Raw genomic sequence first — 18057 nt, 5'->3', positions numbered from 1 at the left:
AAGGATGTAAACTTCGTCCTCCTTTCCAAATTTACTGAGCATGCACAAAGATGCAGAAACTGAGTATATATGAGACGTGTCTCTATTTTACAATACAGTACAATAGAATGGTTAACTGGATGTGAAGTGCAGTCAAGACTTTTGTTGGCCTTTTTTATTATTCTCCAGAGAGAAAGGCATTTAGAATAAGCATGGATATTCTGATCTTAACCATTTAACAGCAGCAGTGCAAAAATCTGCATGCTCCCAATCACATGATCAATCATTTCTAAATCTCAAGATGTTTGGAAAACAAAGAATTGACACTCTCATTGACAAACAAACAAAGAAAAATTAAAGTTACCCATCATAGTATTTTACCTCGCTATGATAAAAATTAATTAAGAAGAAGGGCTATGATGACAAATTATTCGATGCATAGGCTGTGTAGAAGGAATGGATGAGAGTTTTTGGATGTGTGGAGTGAGTTTGAGGGAAGACTGGATTTGTATAAGAGAGATGGCCTACACCTGAATGCGTTTGGTATCAGGAGTCTAGAAAAACTAATAACTGGTATGAGAAATAACACAGAGAGTCAGGGAAACTAAATTATAAAGGGAGGAATGGTATGAATGTAAGTGTAAGAGAGACAATGTTATATAACTGTGTTAATGACACAAATGAGCTTTGTCATGGAAATCTTGACGAGGAGAGAATAATTTCGGGTTTGTGTTCGTCCGCTTCTGACCCATCAGATGTGTACAAAAATGTCTATTCTCTAATGCGTTACACATGTAAACATCTTTGCACATGATTGGACAACTGCAAGTTGTCCAACTGTGTCAGATAGGCTGCAGACAAGACAGTACAAAAGAGAAAAAATAGGTAGATTATTATGTGTGTACACGAATGCTAGGAGTATCAGAAACAAAAGAGATAGTTTGCTGCCTTAGTCAATATGTTGCGATCTGAGATTGTTGGTATTAGTGAGACTTGGCTATCCGAATCAGACCTACTAACTGGTATCGAGTGTCAAGGGTACAATATTTTTAGGAAGGATAGGAGGGGAGAGGACGTGCTGCTAATGATATCAGATGACTTGAATCCAGTTAGAGTTGAGACCTATGATTGTAGTACTACTACTAACAATATTTCATGTGGCAGTGAGTTTGAAGCCATCTGGTGTGAGGTGGAATCTAACAAGACTAATTACATGGTGGGGTGTTATTACAGACCTGATGGATCGGTTGCTAGTGATGAAAAAATGCATCCCCAAATAGAAAAGATGAGTGCAAAAAAGAGTAATCATAATGGGAGATTTTAATTATCCAAATATTGATTGGGTAGCAGTAGAATCTCATGAGAAGAATGAAAATGCATTTAATGAGCTGTTGTGGGACAACTTCCTCAAGCAGCACATGACAGAAGGAACTCAAGGGCAAAGAGTGTTAGATTTGATTAATAGTGTCAGAGGACATTTCAGTTAAAGATGTAACTGTTCTGCCTCTGGTTCGTGAGTACAGTGATCATGTGGTACTCACTTGGGAAGTGAATAAGTTTATGAATGTTCCATTCAGAAAAGGTTACATGCTGAACTACAAAGCAGCATGTAATCTACAAACGACAAATGAATGGGATCAGTTGCTGGATGGAAAGAATATCGACAGTGCGCATGGGAGGCATTTAAACAACACTTGAATGATTTGATATCAGAATGTGTTCTGAGAGTTTGAAGAATAAATAGAGTAGGAGTCAAATAGATGTGTAATCTTATTAAGCAAGAGATTTGTAAGAAAAGGACGATGCAGAAGGAATACCATTTACATAAGGATGATGTCCATTATCAGGGCCATCGCTAGATTAGATCGTGTCTTGAAGCAAACAATTAAATATCGCCCCTGATGGATTATAAGACAAAAATATAAAATAAGAAAATCTCCAATTGCTATTTTGTTTTTATTACAAGAGAAACATTAATGCAAAATTATTACATAATAATAGTAATTAAATGTTTGCTCTACGAGGATATCGCACAATAAAACTGTTTATAAGCTCTTCTAAATTTAAATTATAAGCTATGTTCACCTCTATCGATATAGTTGCTTGCTAGACCAACCAACCAATCTTTCTTGGGTCATTGCTTTTTTTTGGAAATGATTTTTAATCAGCTTAAGCTTGGAAAAATTTCTTTCCCCACTTGCTAAGCTAACAGGAATTGTTAACAATATCCTTAGGATGGTGGTTGCATTAGGATAAATTTCTACAAGATTTTGGTTATATATGATAAAATTTAGTGAGAACCACTTTTCTTTTGTATTATTTTTGAGAGAATTTTTAATTCTTCAAATAAATCTATTGCATTTACATCAGACGTAAAATATCTTGTTGCCCTAATACGGCACCTATCATAATATGGCTAAATGAGTGCCCTTAATTAAGCGGCACCATGAGGCAGGCTGCCTCTATGCTACACCGTCGACGGTACTGTCCGTTATAAGCAGCAGGCTAGAATAGTCACAACTGTTGTACAGAAAGCAAAGTTTGAGTATGAAAAGAAACTGGCTCTGCGTGCTAAAGACAATTCACAAGAATTCTATTGATATGCTGCAAGTAAAAGAACAAATGAATATGAAAGAATAACTCTTTTAAATCCAGATGGCATGAGGGTTACAGATGCAGAATAGGTTGTTCAGCTAATGAGTGCCCATTTTGTTAAAAGCTATCAACGTGGTGAACGCAACATTGAGCTCACTGTTACTTCCTCACTAGATGAAGAAACACAGGTGTGTGTGAGGCCGATGTTTTAGAACTGTTGAACAAATTTAATAAGAACTTAGCAATAGGGACTGATGGAATATCAGCACATGTGCTAAAAGAGTGTTCAGCTGAACTGGCCATTCCTTTGACCAGGCTGTTTAATATGAGTCTCAGAACAGAGAAGATTCTGCAGGAATGGAAGGAATGTTTGGTAATTCCATTGCACAAGGGTGGTTCAAAGACCGATGTATCCAACTATCGACCAATTAGTATCTCAGGAGTGGTGGTGAAGATTTTGGAAAAATTGGTTAGGGCTCGCATTCAGAAATAGGTTGACAGTGAATCTCTACTTTGCAATGAACAACATGGGTTTACTAAGGGAAGGTCATGTTTTAGCAACTTGCTCACATTCTGTAACAATGCTACCATTGAACTAGACAAGGGGAATGGATACACCATGATACTTTTGGCTTTTGCTAAGGCTTTTGACAGATTACAGCATGGCAGACTGTTGCATAAATTGGAGAAAATGGGTTTGGGTTATATAATATTAGCATGGATAAGAGGATGGCTGACTGACAGATATCAAAATGTATTATACGGGGGATCTGAGTCTGCAAGGTTTAAGGTAACAAGTAGTGTACCACAAGGATCAGTGCTTGGTCCACTGTTATATAATCTGTACATTAATGATATTGGGAAGGATTTGACAAGCGACATATAGCTATTTACTGATGATGGAAAGATAGATAGGGTGATCAGGAATGCTGTTGATATGCAGTACTTGCAGAATGATTTGAATAGGCTGGAATTGTGGGCTTGGAAAAATGGGTGTCAGTTCAATGTGAGTAAGTGTAAAGTCATTCACTTCAGCATGATTAGATATCCAATGTCATATTACATTGGTGGGATTAGATATCTTGGAATATTAATAGATAGGAAGTTGAAATTTAGGGGGCCATGTAGCAAAGACCGCAAATACAGCTCAAAAGATACTTGCAATGCTGAAACAAACATTCACATGTAAACATAAGGATGTTATTTTGCCTCTTTACAAGGCCATGATAAGACCTCACTTGGACTTGTGCGCAGGTCTGGTCTCCTGGTTTCCATTGTGATTCTGATATATCAGAGAGAGTACAAAGGAGAGTGTTAAAAATGATATCAGGATTGAATACTGATTATGAAGACAGATTGAGAATTTCTATCAAACAGGAGAAAGAGGGGTGATATGATTGAGACTTACAAACTTCTGAAAGGATCATGCAGGATTTCAATTGATGGAATTTTTCAATTTATGGAGGGTGGGGAAAGAATGAAAGGGCATCCTTGGAAACTGAGAATGAAGGCTGCCAAAAAGGGAGTGAGAGCTAGATTTTTCTCTTAGAGGGAGTTGTGTGATTGGAATGATTGTCTTTGGATCTTGTGAGTGCAAGCAGTGTGAATGAATTCAAGAATAAGTATGATAGCTGGTGTGTGCAGTATGTGGCCTCCCTCAATGAGTCTCTGACTCCCTGGAGATCTCTCTTAATAATAATAATAATAATAATAATAAATAGGTAAAGAAAAATAGCGACATTTTAAAAAGATTAATTGATGCTTACAGCATCAATTAATCTTTTTAAAGCAAGCAAGGGCTTCCTTTGAGAGGTCATGATGAGTCTGAAGATTCAACTAATCGAGGAAATTATACAGAATTTTTAAATGTGCTTCATTAGTATGATCCACTTTTAGACAGTCATTTAAAGGATTTGACTGTATTTCAAGGAACTTTTTCCCCAGTACAAAATGACATTATTAGCGATATATCTGATGTGGTTAAAGATGCTATAAAAAAAGAAATTGCTGCCACTACATTTGTGGCCATTATTCTGGATTGAACATCTGATGTCATGTCAAAATTGCAGCTATCAGCTGTTTTCCGTTTTGTCCATAATGGGTAAATACAGGGTCTTTTTAAACATGTTGTAAACAGAGTTGAGGAATTTAATATCAAGGACAAGTTAGTCGGCCAAACTTATAATGGTGCCTGTGTAATGAGTGGCCATATTAATGCCTTACAGAGGAAAGTTATCGAGGTATATCCTTTAGCAATATTTACACATTGCTATGCCCACAGTTTGAATTTCGTTCTGAAGCAAAGCCTCTCAAATATCAAAGAATGTAGATTGTTTTTCCAAACTATTAGTGCATTAGTAGCATATTTTTCTAAATTATCAAAAATAATAAATGCTTTGAAAGATTTTGTTGCTAAAAAATTGCCTTCCGTCGCACCAACCAGATGGAACTTTACTTCCTGTTTAATAAGCACAGTAAAACATCACAGAAATCAACTCATTGAATTTTTTGAACACATAGTGGAGATTTCTGGGGAATGGGACCTGGATGCTGTAATCAAAATTCGTGGGTTTTTCTTTTGCATTTCTTGCAAAATTTTCAAACAATTTTGTTGTTAGAAATTTTTTCTGTTTTATTTGACTATACTGATGTCTTGAATAATATACTGCGAACTTCATCCTATGATATATTGTGCTGTTGTAAAAAAGTGCATGACACTATGAAGCAGCTTAGGAATGACAGGGAACATGGATTTGATGATATGTGGGTTTCTGTATCAAAAGAGAAGCATACAGTTGATGATTTGAGACCTAAGAGACGAATAAGACCGGAAGAGACAGAGAAAAGTATGTGCCTTCAATTATACCAGGGAATAGTTGACTGCATGTGCCTGGAGATGGAAGAAAGATACTCTTCACTTTTGAAACTTGAATTTTTTTTCGACTTCTTTGTAGTGAAAGATATGGTCAGTATATGAAGACATTTCCTGATGGTAATTTAGAAAACTTAAAGGATTTCTATGGCCCATTTTTTGACTACATTCGCTTGAAAAATGAACTGAAAGTACTATTTTTTTCTGAAGAATTTGCCAGAAAACCAGTGCATCACTTATTAAAATTCATGCAAGAAAATCAACTTTAGATTGTATTCAAGGAAAGTTATAAGTTAGCAGAACTTATTATGTCAATTCCGAACTCTACTGCTATAGTCGAGCACTCTTTTTCGGCTATGAAGAGAATATGTACATGTTATAGAGAAACACAAACCACACAGAAAGACTGTGTGGCCTAAGCTTAATTGCTATTGAAAAGACATTGATGGAACTGAAGGAAAAAATTTTCCTTCAGTTCCACATCATAAAACTTAATTTTATGATGTGCTAAACACAATTCCTAAAGAAAAACAGATTGGAACTTGTGTATAAATAAAGTAAGTAAAACAAGTTATTTCAGCCTTTCTTTGGTTCAGTCTGGAAAAATAATTTCCTAAGTGATTACTTTTCTGATTTCTGTGTGTATTATATGGCTGTATTTAACAGTCTTATCAAAATTCAAATTATTCATGTCTCAATCTAGTATTTATCAATGATTAAAATAAAAAAAAAAAGCATAAACCCTTTGTGCTTCTCACATAAACAGTGTGCATGAAGCATAGCTATTGTTCACTTGACCTTTATGCTTTCCACATTTAAAATTATATTCCATTTTAAAAATTATATTAATTGATAAATTAAAGTATTCAAAGTTATCCTACAATTAATTGCATTAGACCAGTTAAAATAAGTGCTGATGCGCTATGCTCTCTTAAAACTTTCATGAATCAATAAAAATGCAATCACATGACAAAATTTCATGCCGGCTGGGGCGTCGCCCGGTTAAACAAGGCCCCCGTTGTTTTCGCCAGGGAACCAGGGCGAACAGCGAAAAGTCAGCTACTGGAACAAATCTGAAAACAAACCCCAACTCAACATCACCAGAGTTAAAGATCGGTACTATCAACGTAAGAAGCCTGAATGGCAAAGAAATGGAGCTAGCTGAGGAATTAGATAAGTACCAGATCGACATAATAGGGGTGACTGAAACAAAAAAGACCAAAACTGGTGAGATCTTTCTGAGCAATAAATACAAAATGTTATATTCAGGCAATAACAATCAAGGAAAAGAAGGAGTAGCCATAGTATTCAACACAAAATACGAGGCTAATCTTCTTGAATGGCAGTCAGTCTCAAGTAGAGTAATGTGGGCAAATATGAGAATGGGGAACTGGACAATGAGACTTATTTGTGCCTATGGTCCCACAGAAGGTTCTACTAAGGTAGAAGTGGAGGAATTTTTTGAGGCTTTAGAAAAAGCAACTGACACAATGAAAAAGGAAAAGTTGGTCCTTGTTGGGGATCTAAATAGTAGAGTAGGAAATGATTGTGAGACATACAAAAATATTTTGGGAAAATTTGGAGAAAAGAGCAAAGCTAATAATAATGGCAAATATCTGTTGGATTTCTGCTCAGGACATGGACTGGTTATTACTAACACCATGTTCCAACATAAAAATGTGCACAAATTCACATGGAGAGAAGAGGCTAGGAATAAGAAAAGTCTCATTGACTATGTTATTGTTGATAGTGATGTTTTCTCCCTGGTGCAGGACACCAGAGTGTACAGAGGATTTGAAATTGGAAGTGATCACTATTTAGTCTTGAGCAGGATAAAATTGAATTTCATATTGAAAAGAATAACATGTAAGAAAGTTTTAAAGCGAATAAAAGTTGAGCAGCTCTCAGATGTAAACTGTAGACTAAAATATAGAAATATTATTGAAAAGAAAATAAAAGAGTTTGAGAACAGGAATCAAACCTTGGAGATTCAGTGGCAAACTCTGAAGGAAACATTGATTGATTCTGCCAGAGAGGCATGTGGTGAGGTTGTGTGCAAGGATAAAAAAAAATCAGAACTCCCTGGTGGACACAGGAAGTTAAAGAGGCAGTGAAGGAAAAGAAGAAAGCATATCAAAAGTTCCTGGCAAATAAGTCAGCTTTTACTCTTACAGAATACAGAGACAAATGTAAGAAAGCTAAACAGTGTGTAAAACTAGCTAAACAAAAGTCATGGGAGGACTTTGGCAAGAATATAGAAAATAAATATCAAGAAGGTGGCAAAATATTCTGGAGGTTGTTGAAGAAGCTTAGGAATGGAGGAAAGAGTGCTGTAAAAGGAATTAGAGATGATAAAGGTGAAATGAAAACAGGAGAAAAAGATATCCTTGAAGTATGGAGTAATTACTTTGAAAAACTGCTAAATGAAACAAGCAGTGATGACAGCACAGTGATAAAAAACACTGACCAGGCATGCAGTCAGGAATACATATCCATACTTGAAGTAGAAAAAGCCATCAAAGGCTTGAAATGTGGAAAGGCAGCAGGAGTAGATGATATTCGACCAGAAATGCTGAAGTATGGTGGTATAAGAGTCTTACAGTGGCTGCACTGCATAGTTCAGAAAGCCTGGACAGAGGGACGAATTCCCGATGATTGGAGTAGAGCTCTCATAGCACCCATATATAAAAAGGGAAATAAAACTGAATGTGAGAATTACAGAGGTATTTCCCTACTGAGTGTTCCTGGCAAGATCTATGCAAGTATACTTGAGAAACGGTTGAGAAGAATTGTGGAAGAAAAGCTTGGTGAAGAACAAGCTGGATTCAGGCCGAATAGAGGCTGTCAGGATCAGATCTTCACTTTACGACAAATAGTCGAGAAAGCATGGGAATATAACAAAGATCTGTATTTAAGTTTTGTCGATTTGGAAAAGGCATATGACAAGGTGCCAAGAGAGAAGCTATTCAATACGCTGCAGTTATATGGTGTCAATGGGGCATTATATCAAGCAATACTTAGTCTTTATTTGAGTTGTGAGTCAGCAGTTAGAATTGAAGGAAGTACAGGAAGATGGTTTAATGTTAAATCTGGTGTGAGACAAGGATGTACATTATCCCCTCTGTTATTCATTATCTATATGGATGACATTATGAAGGAATGTGGTATTAAACCTGATATCAAAATTGGAGATGCTAATGTCAGCTGTTTGCTTTATGCGGATGATGTTATACTTCTAAATAAATCCGCTACAAGTCTGCAAGATTCTCTGACTAAATTGAATAGCTGTTGTAATAGATATGGTATGAAGGTCAGCAATAAAAAGACAAAGACAATGAAAATAGGCAGAATCATTGAAAATGTCAACTGTGTTGTGAATGGAGAACCTGTGGAACAAGTAAAACATTTCAGCTACTTAGGCACAATTTTTACTGAAGATGGTAAACTAAATATAGAAATAGACAACAGAATCAGCAAAGCTGGTATCGTGGGAAGTCAATTGAATAAATTCATATGGAATAAGAAAGAAATTAGTCGGAACACTAAATTAGCTGTATACAAGACTGTGTTCAAACCAATTTTAACTTATGGATCTGAGAGCTGGGTCAGAAGTAAAACACTTGACCAAAGACTAGAGACCGCAGATATGAGAGTCCTGAGAAAGATTAGAGGCGTGAACAGATGGCATCAATGGCAATATCATATTAAAAATGAGGATATTAGGAAAGAACTTGACATTGTCAGCATCCAGGAATGCGTTAGCAGAGCTAATCTCAGATGGTATGGTCACTTAAATAGAATGGGAGAGGAAAGATTAGCAAAACAAGTGTTCTCTGCCAGGTTGGCAGGAAAACGACCCAGAGGAAGACCAAGATATAGGTGGATTGATACGGTACAAAGTGCCTTAGACGATAGAAATATAAGATCTGATAATGTTGGGGTCTTGACAAGTAACAGACTGATTTGGAGGAAAATTGTAGATAGGAAGTTAGTAATGATGTAATTTTTTTCTTGTAGTACTGTCATATCCTGTACACCCCTTGAGGGTACATGGCAGGAATTTGATGATGATGATGATGATGGTCAAATTGACGTGAATTTTGTAGCACAGGTTGCTAAGCCATGTGACAGCACACCCAACCTAAATGGGCATGCAATGCCACCAAAGCATATACCTCCATGTGTCTTAGTTGCAGCTGTACAAGTAGGAGGAAATGCTATTAGAGTTCTAGAGATGTAAGTATGGTTGTATTTAAAAAATAAAAAAATTTACAAACAATTAATAGCAATTCCTTCCCAGAACTTAGAGATAGGCATACAATCTATTCAATTAAAATTCGTACAGTGGCATAGGGCCTCACACGATTCAAGAAATACACAATCAAATTTGAACCTACTGTGCTGCTGCATCTTGGTCTGGTTCTAGTGAACTCTGTGTCTAGTGTCGATGGCATGAGAAGCAAGGCCTGAATCTTCTCATTCCAGAAATCTTATATATTGTAGTAGAATAGATATAGAATAGGCAAATGAATGGGTATATCAGTTTAATGCAACTAAATGTAAGGTTTTGAAAATTCGGATTTGCAGATGGGATGCTTTGTACTCACTTGGTGGAGTTATATTGGAAGAAATGGAGGAAGCAAGAGATCTTATGGTAATTGTAGATAAAAATTTGAAGTTCAGAGTACATATTGCGAAGGTTGTGAAGACATCACACAGAACTGTTTTGATGATGAGAGATAAAAGTGTGTTAGTTTTATTGTATAAAGGTTGATCAGACCACATCTAGATTTCTGTGCTCAGATCTGGTCACCTGGTTTTGAAGGGAATGAAGTAACCTTGGAGAGGGTGCAGAGATGGATAACAAAAATGATATCAGGACTGTACAATATTGATTATGATAATGGACAGAGAGCATGTAGACAGAGTTTGGTAGATAGATGAGGGGAAGGGGGGGTAATTGCACCATTTAAGCTGTTGAAGGGTTATTTCCATTTTCCATATTAACACTGAGGAGATGTTTCACATGGTAGAATGAGGGGAAGGAACAAGGATAAGGGGACATCTCTGGATAGAAAGTAGTGGGTAAAAGAGTAAGAAGTAAGTTTTTTTTTTTTTTTTTTTGCATGGAAAGTAGTAGTATGAAATGAAATGCATTGTCTGAGAGGATGGTAAAAGTGTTGATAGTGGATGAGAGTTTAAGGAGTTGTACAACAGACTTTGTATTGACTAGCGTTGATCTTCCATGGTGAGTCCTGTAACTTCATGGAGGTCGAAAAATAATAATAGTTTTCCACTAGAAGGTAACTTACACATTATGAACCAAAGAATGAATTAAACACTTAGCATCTTGTTTAACACATTCACACCAGAATGTATCTCATCCTGACTAGTGTGAAATAAGATATTTAAACTGATATTTAAACTGTTTCTTAATTTTTAAGTAACATTCTCTACTATCTTTTTTCATTATGTAATATTCTTATCTTTTTACAGGGATATGTACCTGCATTTATTCGTCTAGCTCCGCAGACTATATTGACCTTTATTTTCTTTGAACAGCTTCGGCTCAGGTTTGGACATATACAGCAATAGTTATATATCTAAGCATTTAAAACCATGCACCTAAAGTTTGCTTCTGGACTATTACAGATTGAGCTTGGAAAATTCCACTGAATAAATCAATGTTGCAAAAAAAATTAAAAAAAAAGAAAAGCTCAGTCACTGATCCTCTCTTTGCATAAGATTCAATATATCAAGCTAAAGATTTACAATTAAATAAGATTATTGAAACTGTTTGCCTTGCCAGAGAGTCTTCCATGATGATCTGATGAATATAGCTGCCTTATATAAATGAAGATTGAATTTTCAACTTAGTTTTTTAAGAATTAAATTAATGGTTGCATTTAAAGTTCTGCATTTATAATTAATGAGATTGTAGTTAATACTTGAACATTTATATATGAAGTACATTCCATATGCACTAGAGAGCTTAATATGATATTTTTCATTATCAAAATTATTAATCTGTCTATTTTTTGTCTGTATAGGTGTATTTTTTTTTATTATTATAAAGTTTAGGATCATATATTTTCTGAAATGTTTATATAGTCATTTGGAGATTTCTACAGAATTATAAAATAAGTTAATGGTTTAGCTGTATTGGTTAAGAGACTGTCAAACATGAGAGGGTAAAGGTACACAGAACTCATCAGGAATCTGTAGAAAATGAATGCTTCACTTGCCATTTACTGTAACACAAAAGTTAATTTTTAATTAAAACTTGTTGGCTAAAGAAATATAACTTAATTATATCTCTCATACTGTATTAAATATACATGTTATCTGACTATGGTTGATACTTTGTAGACAATGATATCTTTGAAATTCATCAGTGTATAGTGATTCACATATCCCCATAGCGAAAATCAACCACTGATATTTTCAAAAGGGGAAAAAATATTTGTATTAATCATTTCTTTAAAAAAAAAATGATTCACTGAAAAAGTCACTCATAAATATTAGAAATGATTGACACTGCTTCCCCAATGCTGATAATTTTGATAATTTCTAACATTATTTATGAGCAACTTTCTCGGTGAATCATTTTTTTAAAGAAATCATTAACACAATTTTTTTTTTATTTGTGTTATGAGTGGATATGTCTCGAATCAGTTAGCATGATTGTTTATTTATAGTCTATATTTTTGAAATACATTTCCTCCATTCAAATAACATCAACACATCACAGATCATCCACTTCTAAATTTCACTTCACAATTGGTGTCAAAAGTTCACTTCACAGAATCAGAATGCCCAGTATATGACCCTTTCTTTCTTCTGTATTTGAATAATGCATTCTTGTTTATAGATTCATAGATATTTGAAGGAAGAGCCTTGCAACTTCTGAATTAAATAATTAAATAAGCAGGTAATAGAATAGTCCATTGTAGCTGAAGCACAAACTTGGAGATGGCCTGTCGTGGAATTTTCAAAGTTTCTAGTACTTCCTCAGTGTTGTATTGTATCTTCTTCTTCTTCTTTTTTTTTTTTTTTTTTTTTGTAAAATAGGTGAATAAACAAAATTACAAGGTCACTTGTAACTTTTTCTGCAATTAGATTGCCCAAATGACTAATCCATGACATTTATATAGGATTATGAGGGAAGCAGACCCTAAGAAGTTAACTCATTTTTCACCTCGTAGTCATAACTTGTTGCAGGATAGCATCTAAAATATTCATGATCCCAATAGATTCCTGAACAGTACATGTAATTTCATCCTCTTGTAAACATTAATTTCTAAGATACGACTGGCTAAATATAAGCTTACTTTATCCTATAATTATGGATGTGAAGCTTTTAGTAATACAACTAATTGAACTTGTCAACTTACTTTATAAAGAATCATTAATAGAAATCTTTTTTGATTTGAATCAGATAGCATGAGTGTCTATATTTTTGAAATGCATTTTCTCCATTCAATTAATCAACATATTTTAAGTCTATAATGTTCTAGAGTATTATTCATTTTTTTACTATTTACTTAAGCATCAGTATGCATGTTTATTAAAGAGTCATTCCTCTTTCCGTTTTTGATATCCAGCATCCTTAGTAGATGCTGTTCATTCATTTCAAATGATGGCATAGTTTTCACATGTGTAGTATCTGTAGTTGTTTTTAAAAATTATATATTTGGCATTCAATATTTATAACATAAAAAAAAACCTGTTAAAGATAACTGAATTTATTTTTGTAAAAGATTGGATTCCATATTTTGTGTTGATGCTTTTGCATTAACCTCATTGTTGCTTTGCAGTTAATGCAAAAGCTGTGTGTTTACTTACACAAAATTCGGATAATGTTTAATGTTTTTTATAAACACGCATACCATATACATTCATTAAATTTGGTAAAGGCTATATAGATTTTTATATATTTGGATGTTCTTACATAAAATAAGAGTTAAAAAAATTTCCAAATCCATTATTACCAGTTGTACACATTAAGCAAACATTTCCACACACGCGCGCGCGCGCGCGCACGCACACACACACACACACACACACACACACACACACATTCATTCATTTTATTTTCCTATTTCTTCCTACCAGAATATGCAGTGATACCCATCTTTAATATATATATATTTTTTTTTTTTTTTTTTTTTTTTCAAAAATCATTCAGTTTTTCATAGTTTTTTCTCCAGTTGGTATAATGCATGTATAATTTATAAAACGGGGGGGGGGGGATGCTTGAGTTCCAATTTTTTTAATGTTTTCATTACATTTAATATTCATTATTACTATCACTGAAAACATTATTTTAGAAAATACTACTTTATCCTTAAATTACAGTGATGCCTAATGTAGGTAGCATAAATGAAAATTATTGAAAATTAATTTAAAATTAGCTTTTGTGAAGGGTTATATATGTAGTTCTAGCTTAAAAATAAGAAAGGAATGTTATATTTTGGATATAATTTGTTTTGATTAGTTGATAAAAGAGATGAATCATACTATAATTTGATTAATGTGAAAAGTGCCCTTTTCTGATTATATTTAATATACTTTAAGTCATCACATATATAATTTCCAGTTATATATATGCGTTCGGGAGGGGTGTTTTTTTATTTCTAGAGTGAGTTCCAATTGTTTATTAGAGGTTATTGATATCACTCATTCATTGCAACATATATGAAATTTAAAAAAAAAAAAAAACATAATACACATGATATCCTTTACATATTTGGATCAGTCTGGTATTTATTTTCAGTATTTTATATACAAATAATGCAAAATTATTATGTTTTGTGGTCAGAGTACAAAATCATCATCAGGAATTCAGAAGCTCTCCCTAAGCTGTGAAAGTGTAATTATAACATCTTGCAAGTACTGTTTATCCCAATTTGAAATATGATATGACATAATGATGAGTCATTATTTTTGTATTACTCAAAGAACATTGTATGCTCCCAGATATTCAAGAAATTAAAATAATTCTTGCAAATATTGCAGAGTTTACAGCAACAAATTTAAAATCTAATTATGAGAGATTTCAAGCAATAAAATTTAGATACATATTTCAGTGTTTCAGATTTAGTCAGAAAGTTAAAAAAAAAAAAAAAAATGTATATACCTCTTGGTGTATAGGTTTCCATGTTATCAAATGTATCTTAATACATGTTATCTCTGTTAGATAAATGTGATAATTTTATGTGAATTTTATATATAGTAATGAAGTAAAATAGGTTAAAATGATGAGAAAAAGTTTTTGAGTGATAAGTTATTATAATCCCATAATAGTAGTATCAAATTTTATAAACTGATGTTATTAATGTTATCAAATTTCATAAATCCAGTGTGATTAACAATAAGCAGGGTGTACTTTATAACAACAGAAGAATTGTAATACTTTCACTCTAAGCATCATACATGTTTTTGTTTTTGTTTGGACACTGACTAAAGTGAAAGAAATGACATAATTAAGCAATACATATTACTCTTTGAAGTGTACAAAATGCACATCTTCTGCTTCATGTACTTCCTTCTTCCATAATATTTTTCATGGAATATATGATTGATTACTTAAAGTATTGCGATTGTGTTATTTTTCCACATCATTACTGCCTTGATTGGTATCATACAGCTTTTATTGAGATTTGACTATTACCAAAACACTTGATTGCATGTCAAAGTATCTATTGAAATAATTTGCATATTATATATTCAACTTTAGAAAGAATTGCACATTGAAATTGTTCTTGTAATCTCTACTCTTTTGGTATATTACATTTGAGATTCTGTGATCTATAAATATATTTATCATCATCAAATTCCTGATATGTAACCTCAAGGGGTATACACAATATTATGATAGTACTACATGTTACTAACTTCTAATCAACCACTTTCCTCCTATTATCTGTCAAGACTACAACATTATCAGATCTTATATTTCTGTCTTCTAAAGCACTATTTATTGTATCAATCTACCTAGATCTTGGTTTTCCTCTGAGTCTTCTTCCTGCCAACCTGGCAAAGAACACTTGTTTTGCTAATAATTCCTCTCCCATTCTGTTTAAGTGACCATTGCCATCTGAGGTTAGCTCTGCTAACACATTTTCCTGAATGCACACAACGGCAAGTTCTTTCCTAATATCCTCATTTTTCATGATGACAATATCTAGTATTTTGGTAGGTGTTGCTGAACAATTTGTGCTAGATCATTACTGACAGCAAACAATTCAGCTTCCAACTGGTCTATGAAATTAGAGAAAGGAAGCCAGATTGAATTATGGATTTTGGAATCTCCAAGGAAAATTTTTTTGTCCTTTGAGTAATTAGACTGTTTTGATCAACTTTCATAGTTGAAATCTTGAACCAGAGCAGATCATATAAAGGAAATTCCAGTTCTGATAGCCTTTGGCATGAGATCTGACATAAGCTCTTGTTCTCCCCTTGCAGACATCATGCATGAAGTAATGTGGAAAGTTAAGGTGAGACGTAGTTGTAGAGGATGCCAATTGAGGTTTGAGTTTCAGCAAGGAATAACAGATTGTTGGAAGTTTTTTCACTTGGCTATGCTATATTGGGTTTAATCCTTTATTCAAGTGTAAGCAAACAAAGTTTGCACCTGAAGTATTTTCAGGACTGGGGTAACTCTTTTATACCACCTTTACCATGAGTTACCCCAGTCCTGAAAACACTTCAGGTGCAAACTTTGTTTACACTTGGATAAAGGGTTAAACCAAATATATAATTGGTAGCATAGCTAAGTGAAAAAACTTCCATCAACTTATCTCTAATCCAGAAAATCTTAATAATAAGGTGTGACACCTTTTGGCAACTGTTATAGGTAAATATGACTTCTCTATTACTTCTACCTTAGTATCACCTCTTGGTCTGGCTCCCACTGATGAGACCTCAATAAAGGTCGAAACCGGTCTGGGTAGTGGCCCTTCCCTTAATGCATAGCATTATACATGTCTGCAAGGAGATGTGTTTTGCATTATGGGAGATACTAGGGCAAGTGACGAGAACTTATACCACCTTTACCATGAGTTGCCCCAGTCCTGAAAATACTTTGGGTGCAAACTTTGTTTGCTTACACTTGGATAAAGGATTAAACCAAGTATATAATTAATAACAGATTGTGTTCGAATGTCTATAAGTGGTGCATATCATTGATGTTATTATTGAAATCCTGAATGTAAACTTAATCATGTGGTACTATCATAGCATTCCGTGCACTCCCTTGGAGATGATATCAGAAATTTGATGATGATATATTTGAGATTACACACTCTACTATAAAACATGTCAACCTTTTTATCTGAATAACAAAACATAAAAATATAGTGGTAGCTGCGTGAACTTGTAGTCAGTTACTTGTAAACTTTTATTTTTGCCTTAGCATCACATTACTTAAAAGATACATTCACTTTTTATTGAAAAAAGTGAAAGCAAAGAAAAACAAGCAATGCCAGATATGTCCATTAAAGATTGTACATCTCAAATATACTATATATATTTATTTTAACATCACACTTTTGTCCTAAAAGAATAACTTGAATTTTATTATTGATAACATTTTTTTGATCTGACAACGATTATTTATTAAAATGAAAAAAAATCAACAAATTTGAAATGGTGCTGTCTGGTAGGTAATGGAACCAACAATTGCATTAATAAGATTTTATTTTTTACATCTTTCTTTTAAATACTGTGATAGTAAAGTACCTGTGCTGAAGTTTGTGGAGCCAGAATGACACCACTATATTTTTATTTTTATTATTTTTTTTTTTTTGAAGTACAAAACAAGAGGGATATAAAGAATTATGATCATATGATCACAAATGTAATTGCAATATTGGAAGTTTTTTTCCACTTAGACTATAATAAATTTACTTTAATCCTTTATCCAAATGTAAGCAAACAAAGTTTGTGCCTGAAGTGTCTTCAGAACTGAGGCAACTCGTGGTAAATGTAGACCAAGGTCTCATCACTCCTTGTCTTAGTATAGCTTATACGAGTATCCAAAACTCAAAGTTTAAGTTAGATTTCATTAATAGTTAGCCAGATATTTTAAAATTTCAGAAAGTTGCAATGATTTTTTCTCGAGAACAAATTTTTAAAATCAGAGACATGTCCACAAGGAGATGTATTTTGCATTATGGGAAATACTAAGACAAGGAGTGATGAGATCTTGGTCCACCTTTACCACAAGTTGCCTCAGTCCTGAAGATACTTCAGGTGCAAACTTTGTTTGCTTACAATTGGATAAAGGATTAAGGACTAAATTTATTATAATCTAACCAAGTGGGGAAAAAACTTCCAACATCTTTCTCTAAATCAAGAGCAATTTATTAATAAGGTGAGACACCTTTTGGCAACTCATATAGATAAATATGACTTCTCCATTGCTTCCACCTTGGTATCACTATCTTTGGGTCTGGCTCCCACTGACGAGACCTCAATAAAGATCGAAACCAGTCTGGGTAGTGGGTCCTTCCCTTAATTCATAGCATTATACATGTCCACAAGGAGATGTGCTTTGCATTATGGGAGATACTAAGAAAAGGCGTGATGAGAGCTTGGTCCACATCTTT

At 33.8% G+C, this 18057-nt stretch overlaps 1 protein-coding gene across 4 annotated transcripts in view; it reads left to right on the top strand.

The window, feature by feature from the left end:
- Dic1 (Dicarboxylate carrier 1) overlaps positions 1-15042 on the top strand; it is a 205884-nt gene extending 190842 nt beyond the window's left edge. For all 4 annotated transcript variants that reach the window (XM_090407718.1, XM_090407720.1, XM_090407719.1 and 1 more), the window contains one exon: positions 10943-15042. In XM_090407718.1, coding sequence (XP_090263844.1) covers positions 10943-11041 — 99 coding nt within the window. In that variant the 3' untranslated portion in view covers positions 11042-15042. The remainder of the gene's footprint in view (positions 1-10942) is intronic.
- The last annotated feature ends 3015 nt before the right edge of the window (positions 15043-18057 follow it).

Source organism: Typopeltis vanoorti, chromosome 17 (genome assembly GCF_054136105.1).
Source record: "Typopeltis vanoorti isolate ZY-2024b chromosome 17, IOZ_Tvanoo_1.0, whole genome shotgun sequence".
In the NCBI taxonomy this organism is placed as follows: Eukaryota; Metazoa; Arthropoda; class Arachnida; order Uropygi; family Thelyphonidae; genus Typopeltis; species Typopeltis vanoorti.
This window is presented reverse-complemented; position numbering and strand designations above follow the sequence as displayed.